This window comes from Heloderma suspectum, chromosome 4, assembly GCF_057233095.1.
Source record: "Heloderma suspectum isolate Gila_16-S chromosome 4, 16-S_ref, whole genome shotgun sequence".
NCBI classification, from domain to species: Eukaryota; Metazoa; Chordata; class Lepidosauria; order Squamata; family Helodermatidae; genus Heloderma; species Heloderma suspectum.
The window spans coordinates 89,947,790-89,973,849 of record NC_139461.1 but is presented as its reverse complement, the minus strand read 5'-3'; the positions used below and the strand labels follow the sequence as shown (position 1 = coordinate 89,973,849).

General features: G+C 45.1%; 1 protein-coding gene across 1 annotated transcript in view; it reads left to right on the top strand.

The window, feature by feature from the left end:
* Positions 1-25,151, top strand: part of LOC146347136 (cadherin-19-like) — a 67,594-nt gene extending 42,443 nt beyond the window's left edge. Inside the window, exons 9-10 of the mRNA XM_084848106.1 lie at positions 18,838-18,955; positions 24,847-25,151. Of these exons, the coding sequence (XP_084704232.1) occupies positions 18,838-18,955; positions 24,847-24,881 (153 nt within the window). The 3' untranslated portion in view covers positions 24,882-25,151. The remainder of the gene's footprint in view (positions 1-18,837; positions 18,956-24,846) is intronic.
* Positions 25,152-26,060: the final 909 nt, after the last annotated feature.

The window sequence follows — 26,060 nt, the reverse complement described above, 5'->3', positions numbered from 1 at the left end:
GACTTTCATTATCAAGAGCTCACTGCGGTTGTTTGTTGGGTACTGCTTTGGATGGCCATCTTTGGGAAAAGAAGGTTGTAATTAACCGTAGGAGGTTGGGTTTTCACCTTCTGCTTAGCAGTCTTCTATAAGAAAGTATGTTACCCTTGGCTGGTGCTTTATTCTTCACTGTTGTCACTGGAACTTTTATATTAGGCATGTATGCAAGAACTGAAGAAGAATTGCAACTGGGGGAATGGCAAAAAAAAGCAAACAGACAAAAAGCAGCAGTTGATTTCTGCTGTCCTTTATCTCCTGCTGAGTGCTATCAGCCTGCCCGCTAAGTACCAAACTCCTGTAATATTTGTTCGTACTGTTAATAAAAGTTTCAGTCTCTGACAAGAAGTGTCCATAGATCCACCATCACTGCCTTCCATTACAAACAGTATAGCTGAATCAAAGAGCACTGTGACTACTCACTAGTTAGCTAGAGAAGGCTGCATTTAACCACTGACATATATCCACCCATGTTAAGAACATAACATGATCCATCTAGTCCAGCATTCTGTTTAGATGCTGGCCAGCCAGCTGCCCCTGGGAAACCCACAAGCCATGAGCACAACACCACTGTCCTGCCCATATTCCCCAGCAACTGGTGTACATGGGCATACTGCTTCTGATACTGAAGGTAGCAGATAGCTATCAGGACTAGTAGCCGTTGATAGCCCTCTCCTCCAGGAATTTGTCCAGTCCCCTTTTAAGCTATCCAAATTGGTGACTATCACTACATCTTGTGGGAACAAATTCCATAGTTTAACTATGCACTCTGTGAAGCTTCCTTTTATCTGACCTGAAGCTTCCACCAATCAGCTTCATGCAATGACCCCAGGTTCTAGTATTATGAGACAGGGAGCAAAATGTCTCCCTCCCAGCTTTCTCCACACCATGCATAGTTTTGTACACCTCTTTGTACACCTCTATCATGTCTCCCCTTACTTGTCTCTTTTCTAAGCTAAACAGTCCCAGCTGTTGTGACCTTCTCTCATAGGGGAATTGCTCCAGCTCCTTGATCATTTCAGTTGCCCTTTTTTGCACTTTTTCCAGCTCAACCATCTTGTTTTAGGTTTGATGACCAGAACTGTACAGAGTTATTCTAAGTGTGGTTGCACCATAGATTTGTATAAGGGCAATATGATCTTAGCAGTTTAAGACCAAGTCCCATTTCATACATCTTAGCCCAGTTCTTGAAGGGAAGAAATCATGCAGACTGGGCCTTTATATGGTTGCATGCTCACTTGCAGGGCCTGTTTCACACTGGAAATTGATTGCGAGCGGAGATGGGTCAAAGAAGATGCAGACAACAAGCTTGGGTTGAAAATTGGGCCATATTTTATTGAAATATTTGCAAAGGGGTAACTAGGACGGGCATCTAACTGTGTCAGCAGCTAGCTGACACTTCTTGGGTGAAAACACACCCAGACTGAGGGGTGGCGGTGATCTCGCCATCCCTCTGGACTGCCCCTTCTGGGGGAGGTAGACCTTCCGGTGTCATCCCCAACCCGGTGCCGCACAACACCTGGGTGAGTGAGTAGGGTTGGTCTCCCAGGCAACCCTTATCCCCCCGCCGAGCCGCAAAACCCGTTTGGGGGGCCTCAAGTAGGGATGGATGAAAGTCCCTTACCTGTTCTCGAAGCTTGCTTCGTGGTGGGGGGGAGGCACTTCGGTTCTCCCCCCGAAGTTCAGGCGAGGGGGGGGAGGCGCCCCGCCCGGCCGAAATTCAGGCCGGGGGAGAGGTGCCCCATCCCTCGCCGCTGAAATTCAGGCCGGGGAGGAGCGCCCCGTCTCCCTGGCCGCGAAAAAAAAAAGTAAAGTAAAAAACAAAAACAAAAACACCCATGATAAGCGACGTGATGATTTACGTAGCCTATCATGGCTAGATTTCCAAAGTCAGTCGTGATAGGCTATGTAAATCGTCACGTAGCCTATCACGGGTGTGTGTTGTTTTTTTTAACTTTACTTTTTTATTTTGTAATGGTGGCGGCGGCAGCCAGTCGGGAGACCGGCCGCCGCCCCCACCCCCGCCGAAATGCTGCCGAAACGCTGCCGGGACCCACCGCCAAGAGGGACATTCGGCCACGGTAAGTCCCATCCCGGGGGGGCGGGGGGCCAGCGGAGAATTTCCCCACCAATTTCGGGGGGGCGAATGCGTTGGCATTCGGTCTCCCGGAGATTCGTGGAGAAATTCTCCACCATCCCTAGCCTCAGGCATTACCTGTCACCATAAGGTGCCTCTGCATGCACACCATCCCTACTCCCTTTCCTGTTTTGCCCGTCCTAGCCGCCAAGTGGAATGTGACCGATGATATAGACTGTATTCCCCTGTAGGACCCCCCCCCCACCTAACAGTGTGATGTAGGTGAAAAAGACCCACAGTCCTAGGCCAATCGGACTGTGAGCCAAAAAATTCCTACATGGCTCCCGAAGGGTCAACCGGCAAAAACCCACACTGCTAAGGGGAGGGTGGGAGGGAGCTGCGTCATGCCAAACAGCTGAGATTGGGAGGGGGAGCTGAGTTTAAGGCAGCTCAGCATGCCCCTCCCTGCATGGTGGGGCCACTGGGGTGCACTAATCAGAGGCCCCTACGTCTTGTCACCCCACCTGCCCGCAATGCCCCCCCCCTTTTAGCCAGACAAGCTGGTGCCAGGTAGAGCATTTCCATAGTGGAGAGGAAGGCTCATGCCATGTTTTTAACACTGTCTTGGTACTGATCCTTGTCAAATATATGAACCAGGGCTGAGATTTCATATTCCCCTCTCTATAGATACCTTAGTGGTAAAACAAACCTACTGATATAGCTTACAGCTATTCAGTCCAACATAGGAGAAAAATGTTTCCACCTAATTTCATTTAGTATCCATCCATCAAAGTTCCATATCTACATTTGCAAATGATTGTGTCCTCACTATGCCTTCATTGTGACTTTCTGGGTGCTGGTGAACTTTTTGATTTATCCTCTGGAAATGGGTCTCTCTCTTATAGTCCTTGGGTCTATCACACAAAAGCAAAGCTTGATAAACTAAATATAAAAGAAAATTTATTTTTTTCCTAACTCCATCCATCATGTTTATCAGTCACTTTAAATAGATTTCATTATACTTTTTTTTATGTTCCAGCTCTGTACCTTCTACCAACCCATGCATCAGCTACACAATAGCCAGCTTCCTCTTCCACAAACCAAGTCCAGTGCATTAGTAGCACTAGGTTTACTATTCTGTAAAACACTTTGAAACAGGTTGTGCCTGAAAGGAACTCAATAAAATAAAATCTCCTCCTCTGATAGCCATCAGATGTAACAGAATATTATCAATCTATAACTATAAATGTTACATTTATTTGAATTTACACTGTGTATCTTCAGCTACCAGAACTAGCTGTGAAAGTTGGATGAAATTATAAAGCATAGTTTAGTTAATTTATCATTATTTATCATTTCTGTAGTACTTAATATGCCAAGTAATTATGTCATTCATCCTCACAACACATATGTACATAAGATCCTCATTTTACAGATTTTATAGGTTGGTTAGATCCTCATTTTAAAAATGACTGAGGTTGAGAGAATGACTTGCCTAAAGCTGTACGCAGCAGAGATTTGAAGTCACATCTGTACAATCTGGGTTGAAATCTCTCTGGAAAAATCTATTCTACAGAAATTTAATTTGTGCCCCTTACCAACAGATTCTAAATGTCAAACTACATGAGATGGCTATAAAGTTGGATCTGTCTAAAGCAGGGGATGGTCTGATCCAAACCATAAAAATCTTACAAAAAAATATTTGTGGGGACATTTTTCTAATGCAAGCTGCGCAACAGTGTAACTTGGAGTAGTAAAAGGTCCCCAGATCAAAGCAAGGGGGTTGTTTTAGAAAACCTCTGCCTCACTCTTCTGTGATTTGAAAATCACAGTTTTTAAAATCCTAGTACAGACTCCCCCCTCGGCCTCCCGAGTCCCAGTCCATGGACCGTTACTCTTACTGGACCCTGTTCACCCAGCCACTGCACAGCCCACAAGAGCCTGGTGGCTGACCATTCCTTCAGTGAGTTGCCATTTTGTGAAAAAATGGTGGCCCGGCTTTCTTTGTAAATATAATGTTACATAAATGGTGGCCATCAAGGAGCCATTTATGCAACATTACAGGCGTAAATGGTCCATTTACGCCTGTAACGTTGCATAAATGGCCCCTTTACAGCCGCCATTTATGCAACATTACATTTGCGGAAAAACCTGAGCCACCATTTTTTTTGCAAAATGGCCAGCGGGGGTTCAACAAGTGGATGGGGATGAGTCCATCCATCCCTACCTTGATGCAAATGAGCATATGGGTGGGATGGGATGAATCCTCTCCACATCAACTGTTTTGCTCTCTACTTTTCCTTCCCCGGTTACTTTTCTCCAAGATACAGATAGCTCCTGGTATCAGAGCACAGCTGAGATAATATAATAACGAAGTTGGCATTAAATCATCCCTAACCCTCCTCCTAACCCCTTCATGGATCACTGCCTTGTTGTGGCGAAGGGGCTTGCGTAACTCAGTGAAGCCATAAGCTATGCCGTGCAGGGCCACCCAAGACGGACAGGTCATGGCAGAGAGTTCTGACAAAATGTGGTCCACTGGAGAAGGAAATGGCAACCCACTCCAGTATTCTTGCCAAGAAAACCCCATGGAACGTATCACAAGGCTAAAAGATATGACGCCGGAAGATGAGCCCCTCAGGTCGGAAGGTGTCCAATATGCTACTGGGGAAGAGCAGAGGGTATTTCCAAGTAGCGCCAGAAAGAGTGAAGCGGCTGGGCCAAACCCGAAAGGACACTCAGCTGTGGATGTGTCTAGCGGTGAAAAGAAAATCCGATGCTGTAAAGAACAATATTGTTTAGGAACCTGGAATGTCAGATCAATGAATCAAGGTAAGCTGGAGGTGGTCAAACATGAGATGGCAAGATTGAACATCGACATCTTGGGAATCAGCGAACTAAAATGGACAGGCATGGGCGAATTTAATTCAGGTGACCATCATATCTACTATTGTGGGCAAGAATCCCTTAGAAGAAATGGAGTAGCACTCATAGTCAACAAAAGGGTGGGAAAAGCAGTACTGGGGTACAATCTTAAAAATGATAGAATGATCTCAGTACGAATCCAAGGCAAACCATTCAACATCACAGTAATTCAAGTCTATGCCCCAACCACTGAGGCCGAAGAAGCTGAGGTTGATCGGTTCTATGAAGACCTACAACACCTTCTAGAACTAACACCAAAAAAAGATGTCCTCTTCATCATAGGGGATTGGAATGCTAAAGTAGGAAGTCAAGAAATCACCGGGATAACAGGCAGGCATGGTCTTGGTGTACAAAATGAAGCAGGACAAAAGCTAATAGAGTTTTGCCAAGAGAACATGCTGATCATAGCAAACACTCTTTTCCAACAGCACAAGAGGCGACTCTACACATGGACGTCACCAGATGGTCAATATCGAAATCAGATTGATTATGTCCTTTGCAGCCAAAGATGGAGAAGCTCCATACAGTCAGTAAAAACAAGACCTGGAGCTGACTGTGGCTCAGATCATGAGCTGCTTCTTGCAAAATTTTGGCTTAAATTGAAGAACGTCGGGAAAACCACTAAACCGTTCAGGTATGACCTAAATCATATCCCTGATGAATATACAGTGGAGGTGAGGAATAGATTTCAGGGATTAGACCTGATAGACAGAGTGCCTGAGGAACTATGGACGGAGGTCCGTAACATTGTTCAGGAGGCAGCAACGAAATCCGTCCCAAAGAAAAAGAAATGCAAGAAAGCCAAGTGGCTGTCTGATGAGGCTTTACAAGTAGCTGAGGAAAGAAGGGAAGCGAAAAGCAAGGGAGAAAGGGGAAGATATACCCAACTGAATGCAGAGTTCCAGAGAATAGCAAGGAGAGACAAGAAGGCCTTCTTAAATGAACAATGCAAAGAAATTGAGGAAAACAACAGAATGGGAAAGACTAGAGATCTCTTCAAGAAAACTGGAGATCTCAAGGGAACGTTTTGTGCAAAGATGGGCATGATAAAGGACAAAGGCGGCAGGGACCTAACAGAAGCAGATGAGATTAAGAAGAGGTGGCAAGAATACACAGAAGAACTATACAGGAAAGATCTGAATGTCCCTGATAGCCATGATAGTGCGGTCACTGAACTTGAGCCGGACATCCTAGAGAGTGAAGTCAAGTGGGCCTTAGGAAGCATTAGTAACAACAAAGCTAGCGGAGATGACAATATTCCAGCTGAGTTATTTAAAATCCTAAAAGATGATGCTGTTAAAGTGCTGCATTCAATATGCCAACAAATCTGGAACACTCAACAGTGGCCACAAGACTGGAAAAGGTCAGTTTACATTCCAATTCCAAAGAAGGGCAACGCCAAAGAGTGTTCAAACTACCGCACAATTGCGCTCATTTCACACGCCAGCAAGGTGATGCTCAAAATCCTACAAGCTAGGCTTCAGCAGTATGCGAACCGAGAACTACCAGAAGTACAAGCTGGGTTTCGAAGAGGCAGAGGAACTAGAGATCAAATCGCCAACATTCGCTGCATCATGGAGAAATCAAGAGAATTCCAGAAAAACGTCTATTTCTGCTTCATTGACTACGCTAAAGCCTTTGATTGTGTGGATCACAACAAACTGTGGCAAATTCTGAAAGAGATGGGAGTACCAGACCACCTTACCTGTCTCCTGAGAAACCTGTATGAGGATCAAAAAGCAACAGTAAGAACCAGAGATGGAACAACCGATTGGTTCAAAATTGGGAAAGGAGTACGACAAGGCTGCATATTGTCACCCTGCTTATTTAACTTATATGCAGAGTACATCATGAGAAACGCTGGGTTGGATGAATCACAGGTCAGAAAGAAGATTGGATGAATCACAGGTCGGAATTAAGATTGCCGGGAGAATTATCAACAACCTCCGATATGCAGACGATACCACCCTAATGGCAGAAAGCGAAGAGGATCTCAAGAGCCTCTTGTTGAGGGTGCAAGTGGAGAGTGCAAAAGCTGGTTTGAAACTCAACATTAAAAAAACGAAGATCATGTCATCTGGCCCTATCACCTCCTGGCATATAGAAGGGGAAGAAATGGAAGCAGTGACAGATTTTACTTTCTTGGGCTCCAAGATCACCGCAGACGGTGACTGTAGCCATGAAATTAAAAGACGCTTTCTCCTTGGGAGGAAAGCTATGGCCAACCTAGACAGCATAGTAAGAAGCAGAGACATCACCTTGCCGACAAAGGTCCGTCTAATCAAAGCTATGGTTTTCCCAGTAGTAATGTATGGCTGTGAGAGCTGGACTATAAGGAAGGCTGAGCGCCGAAGAATTGATGCTTTCGAACTGTGGTGCTGGAGAAGACTCTTACGAGTCCCCTGGACTGCAAGGAGGTCAAATCAGTCCATCCTAAAGGAAATCAACCCTGAGTGCTCATTGGAAGGACAGATAATGAAGCTGAAGCTCCAATATTTTGGCCACCTAATGCGAAGAGAAAACTCCCTGGAAAAGACCTTGATGCTGGGAAAGACTGAAGGCAAAAGGAGAAGGGGACGGCAGAGGATGAGATGGCTAGATAGCATCACGGATGCAATGAATATGAACTTGAGCACGCTCCGGGAGAGAGCGCAGGACAGGAAGGCCTGGCGTGCTATGGTCCATGGGGTCACGAAGAGTCAGACACGACTGAACGACTGAACAACAACAACAAACCCTCCTCCATCCACTAGACCCATATTTGAAGACATGAGTCTGCTGCTATCACATCTAGTTTGGGCTAGGACTTTCTGCAGCAAAACATAAATGTACCGGTTAAGGCAAAATAATACCTGCACCAGTGAAAATGTCAAAATATGGTATTTCATCAGAATCACAGCATCAATTCGGAAATTGATTGGCAATTCTTTTTCTCTGCTTCCTCGTATTCAAGCAGATGCTGCATGCATTTTGCTGCAAGGAGATATGAGAGAATCCCTTTGGATGTGATAGTATGGTGAACAAGAAGCACAAGTCAATCACACTACCTATACCCTTGCTTAATGTCCCATCTGAAACAGTTCAAAAGTAGACAGGTCACCAAAATGTATGGAGTGGCTTGCAGTTTGCAAATAAATCCCATTGCTTTCAGTGGAACTTACTTCCAAACATGTGTGCAGGAATGGCAGCAGTATATCAAACAATATAAAGGAGGACCAACTTTATCTTAGGTACTACAGAGGAATGAATCTGACACAGTCAGAATTACGACAACCTGGTGCTATACTGAAGGAGATTGAAATGTTCTGCTTCAAATGTGTTTTTAGAAAAGTAAGTAAACTGAGCTGCTAAAATGTTGTCAGATGTGTATTCTATGTATGGCTCACCTGGGGTGGGGGCATTTCACAGACACACAAATAGAATCAAAACAAGCCATACTTTTGGGGCTTTTTTTGCAGGGGAAATTGTGAATTTTCATTTTTTCATTTTATTTTTTATCCCTGATGGTTGGTGATCCCTGTTTGTCTAGGATTGCACAAATTATTTGTATAGGAAGCATTAGTCATGCTCTAAAATTCATTTGCCCTCAACAACATCAGCAGATGACCAAATCTGCTTGGCTGCATACTATTTTGACATTCACATCCAGTAAGCCTGCAGTATGTGATCCTGATGGGCCTATATCACTTGCATTGGGATAAAATAAGTCAGGGGCACCAAAGTAGTTGCCATGGGAAAAGGTGGGGGGAATCCATGGAAAAAATGAAGGCTTAGATGTTGAGCCGGGGAGGATTGCTCCCCAAAGTCACTATTTCAAGTTGAAAAACAGATGTGGAGAACATTTGACTGATCCCTGTTGGGATGGTAATGTAGATACTAATCTTGCTTTACATGACACACGACTCAATACAAGGCATTGAGCTTACCCATATCTTTCTGAATTAATACTGTCCTCTCTAATACATATTTATTCTGGCACAAATACCTGTAATTTGAGGATCATCTGTGAATGGACTTTGATGTGGCAATTTACACAACCATTTACTTATTAGATTGCAAAGTGGGTGAATGTGTATTTTGTACTTTGAGTCGGAGATAGCAACACCACACTTATTTACCCAGCACTTAGCATAAAATAAACTAGTCAGCAATTACAGAAAAATGAAGACCACTTATTTGACATATAACATGAAAAACTCCCTATAAAAGCCCCATGCTTTAAAAATAACCGCTAGAACATAATTCAAGCCAGATTTTTTTTTAAGTAATAATAATGGAGACACATTTTGGATGTGAATACAGTATTACAAATCTGCATGTAGTGAATCATAACAAACAAGGCAACAGAAATATGAATAGATTAAAAGAGCTGGCCAACTTCAGCGAGGACCAGTAGGTTTTATATGCACTTCTGGAGCATGGCAAATTTGTTTTTTTCTGAATTGTGGCATATAGTAGAGAAGGTGATATTTTATAGGTTCATCTTTCACAAATCTCTTCTTAGGCAGAAACAAAATAAAGCTAATTCTTGGCTTTTTTTGAAAACAAGCAAGAATATTTTGCAGTTGGAGCGCTCTGGGCAGTGTTGGTTAGTAATGGCTTGGATGCCCTAAGATTCATTATTGGTACAGCAGAAGGGGGAACTGCAACAAAACATTGTAGTGTGGAGTGCTCCTGTTCATTGTTCCAGCCAGTCAGACATGCCTTCTTTTGGGATACTCCATTTCACTCCCCTCTCCCCCTAGTTTTCCATTGGTTTCCCTCCAATGGTCAATCAGCATTCTGTGCCCGCTGAACATGCTCATTTCTCATTGGGTTGCATTGTTGTTTTTTTGGGGGGTCCCGCATAGCATTCATTTTTATAGTTTTGTACCCCTGCAAACCTTCAGATTCCCCAAGCCTGCTGATTTACTCCCTCCTGTGTGTGGATGGTGCTGTTTCGGCTACATAAGGATCCACACTCAATGAGTTTGCTATTAGCATGTAGGGTTCATCAGATGGCATCAAGCTATTTTTGACGAACAGCCTTTTAAAGACATTTATGATGATATTGGTGTTCATATGAACCCTCTCACACATTCAATGAATGTATGAGAAGGAAGCAGGATCATGCCTGGTGGTCAACCCTCCCGCCATACCCCCACCCCACCCCACCCCTCAGCTCAGAGACCACATTTTCAGCATGAAAGGGCCCATGCAAAGCTACATCAGTACATACATACACCTCTTCTACACTTTGGGGAATGCTTATTAACTAGAGTTTCCTAAAATGTGCATCTTTTTCACCAGTGCCAAATGCACAGCTGCTGGGAAGCATGGCAGAGTTGTCATTCACCCCCTCACACACACACACACACACACACACATGTTCCTGAATGTGTGAAGGAGCTTGTTCGAACATCCCTATATTTTCTGCCCCATCCATTAGTTTTGCAATCCTACCTTGTTATAGAAACTGTAGTTTGTAGGAACACATAACAAACCTTTTTTTACAGCCCTGTAACAGCAGTTTCTTATAGGCTTTAGGCCAGCCTTGTAGTTAAACAGCCATCTCCTTTGCTTATCTTGTCAATTGTCATTAGTAGGATGGCAGGGCATTCTGCCACAATCCTGTTGGAGAAACTCAGGCCCACAGGATGGCATCTGACAGTCAGTTCTGATGATATGATGGATGCCAACTTGCATTTCAAACACTGTGATCAGTGTTGTGTGGTAGCCATGAAGCCACACAGAATTTCAGCTGCTTTTCCACAAAAAGAGAATTTGTGCATGTTTGTGCCCCCCATATAACACCAGGCATGTGAGGAGACAACTCATGTGAACAGTTTGTTGTTGCTGTTGTTTGTTTGTTTTAGTAAAAGAGAACCACTGGGAAAGAGAAAGAGACCAAGTTTCTGTTTCCATAGTGCAGAGTAGGGATGTACGAAAGTCACTTACCATTTCGTGGATCTGCTTCGTGGTGGTGGGGGAGGCGCTCCATCACTCCCCCTGGAATCCTCGATGGGGGGGGAAGCGCTCCGTCCCTCCCCCCGGAATCCTGCCTGGCTGGCTCCGCTCTGTGGGGATTCTGCGGAGCCGCTGGCCGGCTCCACCAGCAGCCGGACATCCGGCCACTGGGCAGCAGGGTGTCAAGGGCTCCTTGGAGGCCTCTCTCAGTCTAATCCAGTTGCCAAGTCCAGACACAGACAAAGGGATTCTTATCAAAGCTTTATTCCTCTTTTACAACTTAACAACTCTACTGTTAGCAACTAGATATGAGCAGCAGAATACCTATGCCTTAAGTTGGAACAGTTGGTCCCCGTTTGAAAGGGAATTACTGGCGGACCCCTGAACTTAAGGACTAGGGAGAGTCCCTCCCCATTTCCCATGGATCCTCTGGGCGCAGCCGTTGTTTGCGCACCAACCGGGCACTACGCCTCCTTTCTGCGCCCTCCATTTGGCACTGCTCTCTGCGTCAGCGTCGCACGTCCATCAAGTCTGCTTCCCGCGTTCTGTCATTCCCAGGACTGCTATCTAAGCTAGGAATGCTGGTGGGAGGAATCTCCATCAGCTGTTGGCCCTGGGAAAGAGGAGCACGCTCCCCTCCCAGGAGCGACTGCTCTTCCTCAGAATCAGAACTACTCTGGGATTCCATGGGCTCAGTGTCCACCCTGACACAGGGATGAAATGGCAGCAGCCAAAGCCACCACCGTTTGCGTCCCTGTACTTAACCATGATAGGCTACATAAATATTTACATAGCCTATCATGGCAAAGTAAAAAAAAACGCGTACACAAATGGCGGCTACAGCAGCCACCATTGGCGTTCACTATTTTTCACCGTTCTAGCCTATGCAAATATTTACGTAGGCTAGGGGTGCACGAAAGTCACTTACCTGGTCTCGCAGCTTGCTTCGCGGTGGGGGGGATGCGCTTTGCAGCTCCCCCCGAAGTTCAGGCCAGGGGGTGGAGGTTTCCCGCCTCACCCGGCCGAAATTCAGGCCGGGGAGAAGCGCCCCGTCTCCCCGGCCGCGAACTTCAAAAGAAAAAAAAAGAAAAAAACGCCCCTGTGATAGGCTACGTAACAATTAATGTAGCCTGTCACGGCTAGATCTGCAAAGTCAGCCGTGATAGGCTACGTTAATCATCACGTAGCCTATCACGGGTGACTTTGAAAAAAAAAAAAGCACGTACGCAAATGGCGGCCCCCATAGGGAGCCGCCATTCGCGTTCCTTATTTGGTCCCTGTAGTCTACGTAAAGATTTACGCAGACTACGGCGAAAATAAGGGCAACACTATTTGCATTGTCCTTATTTTCGCCGTAGTCTACGTAAATCTTTACGTAGACTACAGGGACCAAATAAGGAACGCAAATGGCGGCTCCCTATGGGGGCCGCCATTAGCCGTACGCGCTTTTTTTTTTCTTTTTCAAAGTCACCCGTGATAGGCTACATGACGATTAACGTAGCCTATCACGGCTGACTTTGCAAATCTAGCCGTGATAGGCTACGTTAATCGTTACGTAGCCTATCACAGGGGTGTTGTTTTTTTTTACTTTGCTTGTAATGGCGGCAGCGGCAGCCGGTCCAAAGACCGGCTGCCGCCCCCGCCCCTGACGAAGACCTGCCGAACCGCCGCCGGGACCCACCGCCGGCAGGGACATTTGTGAAAGATAAGTCCCATCCCGGGGGGGGGGGCGGGGGGGCGGAGAAGTTCTCCCTGAACAACCTTCAGAGGACCAAATGCATTGGCGCTCAGCCCCCTGAAGTTTCTGGGAGAAATTCTCCCCCATCCCTAACGTAGGCTAGAACGACTAAAAATAGCAAACGCAAATGGCGGCCGAGGTAGCCGCCACCATTTGCGTACGCTGCGCCCAGCCGCGGCCAGCCAGGAGACCAGCCACCCCCGCCCCTACCATCCCTGCCCCCGCTGCTGACCTGACCTGACGGCCCCGCTGCTGCACCTTCCACCACCGCACCTTCTGCCGCCCACACCGCCCCCGCCGCTGCACCTGCCGCCACCGCAGCCACCACCATTTGCGTATGCTGCGCCCAGCCATGGCTGGCCAGGACACCAGCCACCCCCGCCCCTGCCGTCCCTGCCCCCGCCGCAGCCGCACCTGATGGCCCCGCCGCCACACCTTCTGCCGCCCCCACCGCCCCCGCCGCTGCACCTGCCGCCACCGCAGCCACCACCATTTGCGTACGCTGCACCCAGCCACGGCTGGCCAGGAGACCAGCCGCCCCTGCCCCTGCCATCTCCTCCCCCACTGCAGCCGCACCTGACAGCCCCGCCGCCGCACCTTCCACCGCCGCACCTTCTGCCGCCCCCACCACCCCCGCCAGTGCATTCAGCCTCACTGGAATCCTTGGCGGAATTCTCCGCTGTCCCTAGTGCTGAGCTTCTTCAAGTTCTAAACATTATTTCTTATGGCAGCTACTTGTTTTCTCTTTTCTTTAGGGGTGTACGAAACCCCGCTTACCTGGCTCTGCCGGGTTCCGCAGGGGAGGGGAGGTGCTCCGTCCCTTCCCCCGGAATCCTGGCCGGCCAGCTCCACTCTGCAGCCAAGCCACAGAGCCGCTGGCCGGCTCTGGGCACTCGCAGCCGGACATCCGGCTGCTGGGTAGCCCTGCAGGGACGCAAATGGCAGCTGTCATAGCCGCCTCATTTATGTCCCTGTAGTGAACCATGATAGGCTACGTAAATATTTACATAGCCTATCACGGCAGGGGGAAAAAAACCAAGCGTGTGTAAATGGTGGTGGCTACCACCATTTGCGTACGCTGGGTTCCCCCCCCCCCCCGCCATGATAGGCTACGTAAATACTTATGTAGCCTATCACGGCCTCTGCTGGGATGCAAATGGCGTCCCTGTGTTAGCCATGATAGGCTACATAAGTATTTACATAGCCTATCACGGCTGAAGAAGGAGGAAGCTAATGGCTGCCGCAGGACGGCCGCCATTCGCACAGCAGTGTGGACGGGAGCAGGTAAGTGCTCCGTTTCGTGTGCCTTTCATGGGGTGGGGGTGCGGGGGCTTCATTCTGTGATGGTTTTGGGGGGGCCGGATGCACTGGCATTCGGCCTCACCAAGATCCGTCGCGGAATTCTCTGACATCCCTACTTTTCTTTACTTGCAACCTCAATGCTGATAAAGGAGAAAGTGGGAGAGGGAAGGCCTGAAATTATCATAGGGCAAGGCAACCATGCACTATGGCAATGTGTTTGTGGGGAGAGGAAAGGGGAAGGAGCAAATAGAGCAGCTCACATGATGAGCTGAATAGGGATAGCTCCTGAAAATTTGTGTGCAAGGCTGGATAATTACTTTGCTTATGATTTTCTACATTTGTATGTTCCTTGCTCCTTTTCCTTCCTCCCCACAGCTAGTGAAGATTAGTGGAGATAATAATGAACAGGGGAAAAAAGTTTGGAATGTCTCATCTGGACTGGAGTGGAGGGAAGATAGGGCCAGCCCACCCATGAAGCAGGTTGAGGTGCCCACACAAGGGGGTGGAACCAGAAGAGTGGCGAATTTCACTGTGCCCCAGCCAGGAGAGCCCACTGCCACCTCCAGTGGGTGCTCTAGAGAGCCCCGCCAACCGCTTTCCTGCTATGGCATTTGCCACACTGAGAAAGCGGCCAGCACAGGGCTGTTTGGATTGCTGCCAGCCCTCTGCTGCTGCAAGGCTCTGGATCTATTGCAAGATCTCAGCTGTACTCCAGAACATCTCGCGAGATCTCGACCTTGCCCTGCAACACCTTGTGAGATCTCATCTTGTCCATAGCCACTAGTGAGATGTCGTGAGATCTCCCACACAGCAGCAAAGGTAAGGAGGGGAGAGGGACAGGTGCATGCACGGTGGTGGCAGCAGTAAGGAATTAAGCAGGCGAGGGTGTGCGGCAGTGGCACAAGGTCTGCTTCAGGTGACAAGATAGCTCACGCTGGGCCTGAGGGAAGATCATACACAAGTGAGCTCTTAAAGGCCCTTTACCTCTGGGCCCAAACAGGTATTTCTTTAAATTCGTATTTACCAGCTCTTTCCCAGTTTTAATCTAGAGTAGGCCCAGGGTGGCCAGTCCAGGTTGGGACCCTAGCATGGGGGATGGGGGTGCTTTTAACATCTTGATTGGGGCCCTGCACGCACCCTGAGGTAAAAAAAAAAAAAAAAGTGTAGCTGCTATATACAGACGTTAATAATGTCTATTTTGGCCCCTAATTTGCCCTTAATGAGGCTTCAAGCTGAAAAGATTCAAGCTGGCCTCAAGTCTCTTAGCAGGCAGACCTGGGCTACTTTCAACATGGAACAAGTAATGTGCAGGGTGGTTCTAAGAGAGACCTGGCCCAAGACATTTTGTTGTCTGGGTTGGAACAGCAATCCCCCCTCCCCACCCAAATCAAGGCACATAGTACCCAAGGCCGGTAAAGTTATTTTGGCACCTAAAGCAAAAAATTCCACAAGTGCCTCTCTCCCCTTCCCTGGTTGCATTGCAAATAACTAATGATTTGGAACCCTTGCATGACACCCAGAATTTCTGCCTGAAGCAGCCATCTCTCTCTCTGTAATGGTAGGAAAGGCCCTGTTGTAATAAATGAATTTCAATACTAACACATTTTCTGTGTAAGCAATTATCAGGCAAGCTCCCCAGTTAGTCGTCTTCCCCACTGTCTTGTAGATTATTACAGTTTTCAGATTAATGAGCCTTGATATAACACAATTCTTGACAATTAGATTTCAGCACAATCAATAAACCAACAGATGCAGGTTTTCCACAGCAATACCCAACTATGTTACCTTTTCTTTAACACAAAGCATGCAGGCATTTTAGACTGTAATTCAGAAACAATTAGTATACTGTTGTTATTTTTCAAATTTAGACTATGGCCTACCTAGTGTGGGGTTAGATGAGAATTTTGTTTAGTTCATCTTTTGATTAGAATGTAACAAAATTCACACATTTCTTCATAAATGGCACCGAAAAAACTTGAGATTAAAAAAAAATCAAATATGGGAAAGAGCAAAACTGACAGACACTAGCAGTGTTCTGCTAGAAATAACTCAGTTGTAGTAGTAGTAGTAGTAGTAGTTATTATTATTAAATGAGGACTTTGCTGTATATAAATACTAAATACTTTTTTTAACTAGACAGAATTTGACAAGGTGATAGCCATGTTTTGATAGATTTTGAGCTTTCAATACTACTAACAGGATGAACTAAGAAAAAGAAAGGATAATAAAACAGCTGCATTCCTGCCAGGATCAGTGGAAGCTCTCCGGCTGCATGAGGCACGAGAGCACACGTGTTACCACCTGCCATCATCGCTGCAACATCCACCTCCCCCACCTCCACACACTGGCTGGCTGCATCCATCTCCCCCAACTCATGCATCTGTCCACTCACTTGCCCTCACTAAATCACTACATTTGTCTGTCTCCCTCCCACCCCACCTACTCATCCATCCCTTTGGTGCCACATCTCTCAGCCTCTTGCAGCTCTCTGAAGAGCCACATTGGCTAGAAACGTGGCCAGCATGGCTCTTCAGAGACCTGGCCAGGCCCAAATGGCTGGCTTGAGGGGTCCTCCCTCAGAGCCAGGCATTGTGAGAGGGGTGTTCCTTGAGATCACTCTGTGGTGGTGGGTTAAAAAAAACAAAAAAGGTTTCCATTGGAATCCAGTGGAGTCATGGTTTTTTAAACTCCCCTTTGGGGGCTGGGTGGAATTTCAGGCCAAAAACAGAAGGGAGGAAACTTAAATCTTCCCTCCCAAATCACCATGGTCCTGATCCAAATTGGTCCCGCACATCCTTACACTAAAGTAAGTAGGTTATTAAGTAAGTAAGCTAGCTAGCTAGCTATGCATGATTAGCAGAATGTTTTGCTTGGCCCTCAGCTGGTATAAAATAGGACTAATACCAGGATATTTCCTCTATTACTTATTTGGAAAAAGGCATGTGGTGAAAGTTGCAAAACTAACTTTACAATCCTAAACATACTTACTGTGTGAGTATGCCCCATTGAACACAGTACGACATTTGAATAGGGTTGCATTGCTAGAGTGTTCAACTTTCACACCTGAGACTTAAGCTATTTATGATGTCTTATCTACGTCCTTATCTCTGTTCACAGCTATTTTTCTTGTGAAAGAGGCTTTTGTACTGTGAATTGGTTTTCTCATCACAGTGATAGTAATGTGAATCAGTAATTCAGACATTACTATTATGTTTGTTTTACAAACCTTATTGAAGCAGGAGACACTTGAAGTACTGAGCATGAAAATATAAATAATGTGAAAAAAATAAAAATAGAGGCCAGGTTTTGGCAACTGCCTTAGTTGAGCATTTAGCACATAGTTACTCCCTCCCACCTGCATCTTCACAAGCTAAATCCCCTTCCTCACTATTAACAGCTGTCTGCTTTCAAACTGGAGGGGAGATGAGGTTCATCTTCATCCCACTGCTACCCCCAAAACTTCTGTGATTGCGTTCTGTTAGCATGGAGTTTTATCTGATGCAAAGTTAAGCCAGGACCAGTAACTGCTGCTTAAAAGAGGCAACTGACATATTGTGGTAGAAAACCTGAGCTAGAGAACCAGCTGTTGCAATCCTGTTAGTGTGGTTCAATAACTTAGGGGTGTCGCAGGTGTAATATCCACAATAGTTATTTTTGTCGGGGAGATGCAGATGCGCGCACTTTATCCTGAGCACTAAACTAGCAGATGATAACGTCAGGCTATTAGCAATGAAAATAAAAAAGCATTTCCTTAAAAAGCTCCATTAGCCTGCAGCATCATTGAACTGAACTATGCTTGTGCCATAATCACAAAGTAATTTCTGTGACTGTCTGTGGGCTTCTCTGACCCTGTACTTGGCAAGACTAGATTTTTAAACCCCAAATAATTGCCCATTAAAGAGTACTTTAGAAGACTTACCCTCCTAATGAAGGAAATGAGTTGGCATTGCATTGAAATGGCAAGATAATGTTTAACTGAAATAGCAAAATAAAGAATGTTGTAACTGATAACGTATGATTCGCCGAAAAGCATCAACCGATAATGGTAACAAATATTTACTCTTTGCAAGCAGAATGACTGCTCATTATAACAACTGCAGCATGGCTTGTTTCTTTTTCAGATGACAGAATCTATGATTTTTGAATGCAAATATGCTAATTTTGACTTTTTTCTCTTACAAATGACAATCTGGTTCAACATGTTTGGAAATGTGGGCTATTTTGTTTCTTCGAAAATACAACCAAGTGTTCCCATAATCAATCTGTTACAATCTCGAAGAATCAACAATTCAGCACATGAACTTGTCACAATCTTGCGGTCACAGCAACTATAATACATCACTTGACTGATGCCTATGATGTTTGTGGGCTGGAAGGAAATAGGTTTTTGTACTGAAGGATGTGTTCAAATATAGAATGATATACTTTTCACCTTGGAGAACAAAGGAAGGGCAGAATACTTTATACATTAGTCTTTTTTTTTTTGCTCTCGGAAACTTTATTTAACCTTTGCATTTCAATTCTAGAAGCCATTTGCATTAGCCCAAGACTTTACTGCCTATCTCCTTCCAATCAATAGAAAATCAAGTGGCATTATTGTAGGACATTAGAAAATCAACAAGCCCAACAGGATTGTGTTAAGTGATGCGTGTTTGTAGCAGCAGCTAATACATTTCCTGCCCTTCAGAGACAAGGAGGAAAATACTAACCTTGTTAATTAAAGGGAATGGCTTGCATGTAATGGTGGTGCATTGTAAAAGGCTACCAATAGTATTTGGTGCTAAACATATTGTTTGTCAATGTTTTCTTCTAGCCCATTCAGACCATCAGTGCAGTTGATAAAGATGATCCCATGGAAGGCCACCATTTTTTCTTCTATTTGCCTGAAGTGCCCACAAACAACTCCAGTTTTTCAGTCGAAGATAATCAAAGTAGGTTATCAGACACCTCTCTTTTGAAATATTATTTTAACAAATGAGTACTTCTTTAATGGTTAAGAGTTACAATCTGTGTGTGGCTACTATCTCTTTAAAGGTACACACCAGAGTGCAAATCTGAGAATCAGTGTGGCTCACTCAGGGGTAAAAATGCCAAGTTCGAACTACGGGTGGGCCGAACCACTCCCCAGTTTCCAAAAAACCTCACCCCAATTTCTGCTGTTTTCTTTCAGGACACAAATTTTCCTGAATTTTACGGGGGCGGTATCACTTACTTAATTTCACAAAGTGCCTGATTTTTTTTTCTTGCTTTGAAAACTTTTTTTTTTAAAGCCCCATACTGTTCATGGTGGTGTGAGGCTCTTGCCACAGTTTCTAGCCACCTGCACTTCCTAGAATGCCTTGGGAACAATGTGATGTGAGGTTGCATCACTCCCAAGGCATCTGAGGAAGTACCATCAGCAGGAAACTATAGGGAGAGCTAGGGATGCACAGACTGTGTAAAATCTGCTCCGTCTGTGTTTCATGGATTGTGCCTTTTGTTCCATCATCCACTCACAGACAGATGTGAATATTTTTGTCCCCGTCATGCAGAAAAATATGCAAATAATTACATAAGAGGTTTCATAGGAATTTACATAATTTAGCTTCATACATAACATTTAGCGTATTATTCCCCATTCTATTCGACTTTTCCTCAGCGGAAAGTTGTGTATTTTCCTACAAATAAATATGCATAAATTTTGGGAAAGTAAAAAAATCATCCGAAAGTCCACCGGCTCCACTCATCCTGAGGGGGTCGTTGTGCAGCAGATTCCACAGGTTGGATTCTTAGAAATTTGAGCTCATTTTAGTCCTTCTCGAATTTCTCCAGCATCCCTAGGGATGCTGTTAGACTAGGGTGGTCACTTACACATTACCAAAAAAGAGGAGAAAAGAGGACATTAATTTGCATAACATCTGCCTATGTACATTTATATGTACAGGTGCAAATTTAGAAATAATTTCATTTCATTTATTACATTTATATACCCCCCATAGCCAAAGCTCTCTGGGTGGTTCACAAAGATTAAAAACCACTAAAAATACATTATACGAAGTGTAAAACCATTTGCATAAAAACATATAAACAGACAGCCCTCACACAGACAACATATACCAAAACAAAACAATTTTTAAAAACATCAACAAAAGACAATCCAGGACCTGATTAAAAACTCATCCTATGTTGCAAAATACTGAGAGAACAGGCCGTTTTTAATCTGGTGCCAAAAAGATAGCAATATTGGTGTCAGGCAGGCCTTGTCAGGGAGAGTCCATAATTGGTGGGCCAACATCGAGAAGGCCCTCTCCCTTGTTGCCACCCTCTGAGCTCTCTCAGAGGAGACACCAGGAAGAGAGCCTCAGTTGCTGAACATAGTGTATTGGTCAGTTCATCGGTCAGAAATATGGGTCAGAAATAATAACTGTAATTTAAATAGAAATACAATATATCTCACCATAATGAAGAAGACTGAATAGGTGAGTGGTGTGCTTGTCCAGGTGCTAACTGTTGATGGACAGCTATAAGGCCCCTATTCTCCCTCCTTGAGGTTATTTTATTTTAATCCACAGTTGGACTGGACACCTCTTCAAGTAGTTACTTAAAATAGAAGACTGTCCTCTGCTAACTTGCCAAAATAGAGGACTGCCTCTGCATGTCTTTTTTTCTTGGTGCTGCAAATTTGTCAGTGGCAGGGGGGCTGCGCAACTCCCATGGGGCAGCTGCATGCACCATGTAGGCTGCATGTTGCCCATCCCTGGCCTAGACAAATTACTTGGTCTGATGTATAAAAATGTATACAATGCACGTTAAAACTGTCAACTCACTGGGCAAAAGGAGTAAACTGTTATGAGAAGGATTTAAAAAAATATAGTTGCCTGCAGTATAATGACTTTATGTAAATCAATGGTCACATTTATTTGTTTTTTAGATGGTTGTGCTCATTTTTTTTTTTTTTAAATACTCCACTCTTCAGCCAAAAAGGCTTACAGGGTGGCTTATGAAGATCAAAAATGAGACAGTCTCTCCCGCAGGTTTACAATATAAAAGGCAAGACATAAAAGGACTAGGGATTGGGAGAGGAGGCAAAAAAGGCATTGGATTGTTAACTGCAAAAACATTTGGAATGGTATGTCCAGTTCTAGTTCCCTCATCTCAGAAAAGAACTGGAAAAGAAAACAGCGATCATAAATGATAGAGTTATTGAATCTGAATAACTTTTTCTTTATGGAATGTCTGAAGTGTGTGGGGAAAAATGTTTTTTAGATGACCTAAGAACTCAGCAGCATCACCTACAGGTGATACTGAGCCAAATGCAGTTTTTTTCTCAAGGGTCCCCTCCTCCCCCTGCTGCAGCAGCAGAGGCGGAAATCTGCTTTAGAAGACCAACACAAGAAGAACGGGGAAAGAAATGTTCACCATGTGGCAACTTCCCCCCACTGAAAATGACCTTTCCAGCTGTCTTTTCCCCCTGTGCAGGGAAAGCAGCTGGGAGGGGGACAATTTTCAGCAGAAAAACCTCAGGAGACCCTATATGTCTGGACAATATGTACTATTGGTTGGAAGCTGGGAAGTTGACTGTTCTGGATAGAAATCTGAAACCAGACTTGGATGAGGTTAGGGATGGTGGAGAATTCCGCCACAGATTTTGGTGAGGCCGAATGCACTGGCATTCAGCCCCCTGAAACCAGTGGTGGAACGGCCTCCCACCCCCCGCCACCCCACAGAATCCCCCCAGAATGAAACATACCTGGGGCTCCAGCGGTGGCAGCGGTGGTGGCTGGTCTTTCGGCCGGCTGCTGCGGCTGCCATTTACGTCCTGCAAAGCTGCCATGATAGGCTACGTAAGTATTTACATAGCCTATCACGGCAAAGAGCAGTAGGGATGTACGAAAGTCACTTACCTTTTCGTGGATGTGATTCGCAGTGGGAGGGAGGTGCTCCGTCCCTGCCCCCAGAATCCTCGACGGGGGGGGGGAGGCGATCTGGTCCTCTCCCCCGGAATCCTGCCCTGCCGGCTCCACTCCGAGGTGGCTCCACAGAGCAGCCAGCCAGGCCGTCCACAGCTGGAGTTATGTCAGCGGATGGGCTGCTGTGGATGCAAATGGTGGCCACCGTAGCTACAGCCATTTGCGTCTTGCCAGGTTGCCGTGATAGGCTACGTAAGTATTTACGTAGCCTATCACGGCAGGCCAAAAAAAAAAAAAGTGTACGACAATGGCGGCGGCTACAGCAGCCGCCATTAGTGTTCCCTATTTTTCGCCGTTTTATCCTACGTAAATATTTACATAGGCTATTACGGAGAAAAGAAAAGGGAACGCAAATAACGGAGTTGGTGTCATTTGTGTTCCTTTTTTCCCCGTTGTTTTAGCTTACGTAAATATTTACGTAGGCTTAAACAGAGAAAAAAAGGGAATGCAAATGGTGGCTGCTGTAACCGCTGCCATTTGCATACGCTGTTTTTTTTTTTGCTTGCTGTGATATGCTACGTAAGTACTTATGTAGCCTATCACGGCAGCCTGGCAGGATGCAAATGGCGGCCGCTACGGCAACCACCATTTGCATCCACAGCAGCCTGGCCGCGGCCAGAACTCTGGCTGCGGACGGCCTTGGCCGGCGGCTCCACGAAGCCAGCCAGGGAGGATTCCAGGTGGAGGGACGGAGCGCCTCCCCCCCCCACCGCGAATCACACCTGCAAAAAGACAAGTGACTTTCGTAGATCCCTAGATGAGGTTGACTTGGTCTGGAAGGACCACCTTTGTAGCTTGGGGGTGCTCCTGGACTCACTGATCTCTGGGGAAGAACAGACAAGAGTGCTGCAGCTTTATCTGAACCAGTCAAGACAGTCAGATGTGGCCTTGGTTACCCGTGCACTAGTCACTTCAGCTGGATTACTATAAGGTGCTTTACATGGGGCTGCCTTTGAAGACAGTAAGCTGTTTGGAAACTTCCGTGTGCAGAATGGATGTTGGTGGGGTCCAAAATGTTAGAACATCTAACACCGTTTCTACACTGATTACCAATTTGAACTGCTGGTGCTCGCCTTTAAAACAGGGGTGGGGAACACATGGCCTATGGGCCATATGTGGTTCCCACGAATGCCACCAAAATTCATGGCAGCAAACACAATCAGGAAATGTATTTTGTCACTACCAAAGTTCATTCTATTTCATTTATTATATTTCTATACCGCCCCATAGCTGAAGCTCTCTGGGTGGTTCACAAAAATTTAGAACGATTAAAATACATAATATAAAGTATAAAACCATTCATGTAATGACATAGAACAAACAGCACACACAACAACATATATCTAAAACAAATTAAAACAATCAGCCAGAGACAATCAAAGAGACTCTTTAAACGCTGCCAAATGCCTGAGAGAAGAGGGCAGTTTTAACTTGGTGCCAAAAAGATGACAATGTTGGTGCAAGGTGGGCCTCATCAGGGAGATTATTCCATAAATGGGGGACACCACCGAGAAGATCCTCTCCCTTGTTGCCGCCCTCTGAACCTCCCTCAGAAGAGGCCCCTGGAGGAGGGCCTTCGATGTGTTGTGGAGTGTATGAGCCGGTTCATGCCAGGAATGGTGTTCCATCACATACTGTGGTCCCGAGCCATGTAAGGCTTTATAGATCAATACCAGCACTTTGAATTGGGCTCAGAAGTGTATAGGCAGCCAGTGCAAAATTGACAGTGCAGTGGCAGCAGGAGTGTGCCCTTGGGTGGAGGAGTCAAAAGTGGCCCATAGAGCCTCTGAGTTTGCCCACGCTTCTTTAAAGCCCTTAATGGATTGGGATCAAGTTATCTAAAGGATCACCAATAAGATCCTGCTATTGCCATGCATCCTTATTCATGTGTTCACATGAACTTGCATGTATACACATGCAGCAACAGATGCAGGATTAAGGAGACCTTTACTGAACAAAATGGGGAATAGCTACTTCTAAAATGAGGGAATGAGCTCAAACACTCATTGAAGTCCAAAAGCATAGGTATTTTTTTTTTTTACAGATTTTGTTTTTAATGCACATACTCATGCAGATGCATTAGGAAAGAGAAGGGGAAAAAATCAGCTAAGTTAGTATACCAACCCCCAGCACATGGACCAGTATACTAGTTCTAATAGGTCTGAGTTAAAGACAAAAAACTGGGAAACTTGGTGTTTGCTGGTTCTGTTCCCCACCACTGGCATGTGGCCCCTTACTTATTACCCTCAAGGGAATACAACCCTCAACAGAAAAAAAAAATGTTTCATACACCTGCTTTTAAAAAGAAATATTAGATTTATGGAGGATAGGTTTTATCAAAAGCTGTTAGGTGTGATAGCCAACTAGAACCTCTAATAGTAATTTCAGAGGCAGTAAACTTCTGAATACCAAATGCTGAGGACAAAACAACAGGGGTGGCCCCTTGCATTCATTCCCTGCGTATCGAGGATCTTACATTCCTAGGTTAAGCATATTTGGCAGATTCTTGTTTCGCGGTCCTTTCACGGATCTGCAGTAATAGCAGTCTAACCTTTTTTAAAAAAAATCCTCAGAACAAAATCTCAAAAGCCCATTTTATCTCTAGTAATTGCTTTCTAAATATGGCAGATTTTAGTAGTAATAACTTTCCCATTATCTGTTAAACTGCCAAATGCTGTGAAGGGAAGGGAAGGTTTTTAAATGAAACCAAGATTTAATATTAATAAAAGTTTATACTTTTATTTCTTTCTGCTGAAACAAAGTTAAAGACAGTGGCATAGTTCACAATTATTTAACTGTGTTTCTTGTGCCCCATTACACTGTTTGCATCGATATACGGATGACATCATATGAATGACTTTTCTGTGCTGCAGTGTTATGCAGCATTCGTATTGATCCCAGAGGCTGAGAAAGAATCGTATTGGGGGACACCAATCGAAAGCAATCTGAAGGGAAAACCTAAGTTCAACAGCTGATGAAATTGCAGGAAAGAAGTCCACTTAAAGGCAGCCTTCTGAGACTTAGAAGAAGAGCTGTTTCAAATTCAACTAAAGTATACATTGCTCATATTGACTTTGCTAATTATATGAATGTTCTGGCTAGGTGAATAAATCAATACAGCTAACTTTTGGAAAGTTCACTGTATTCTGAATAAAATGTTGTTTGGTTCAGACTTCAGACTTACATAGCTTGGCTCATAATAATGCATAGCCTTAAGCACACCACTATCCCTCAGCCTCGCACCCACCTCAAGCAATTATGAAGGTATTACTGATCTATTTTACAGAGTTGTTGTTAGGATTGGCTGATATATTATTGGTAGAATGATTATTCCATAATTATTATTATGCAACTAATATGTTTGACTTTAGCCAATATGAAGCTAAACATGATTATGAGGAAGTAAGCCCCACCGAGTTAAGTGGGGCTTAATTCTGAGTGAATGTGCTTATAATTACATTTTTGGTTGCATTGGTCATGATCCAGCAGGAACACAATAGCAGACTGAGTAATTTATTTAGTTAGGGTAGGCCCCTTTCAACCCTATGAATCTATGATATTCCATGATTCTATGATATGATTTATATAGCCACTCTATAACAGAGTTTCTCTGTGTGGTTCACAAACAAATTCAACATTAAAATACAGCATGAGCAATACAAACAATTAAAACTCAAACACAATTAAAACACAAAAACTTAAACTGAGAGGCCCAGGCTTAATGCCATAAGCTACTTAAAAGCCCCGAGAGACTGACAAAGGGCTTCACCTGGCACCAAAAAGACAATGAAGATGATTGCTAGGCATTACCACCGCAGACAGGCAACTTCGCTTCTTGGGACTCAGAACCTGGTGTGTGGAGCAGATTGTTTCCCCCCAGACTGTTGGAAGGTGTTTGGTGTTTTGTGAATAAAAGCCTGCTAGTGCTAGAGACCAGTTGAATGGGAGCTGAGTAGCAGAGGGAAGCAAAGGAGCCCCCACTATCGTCCCTCTCTGCCCGTGCAATCTTGTCACAGCCATGGTAGATAGGCAGCTTCACTTTGGGGGAACAGATGTGTGGAACAGATCCCCTTCTCCCATACTGTTG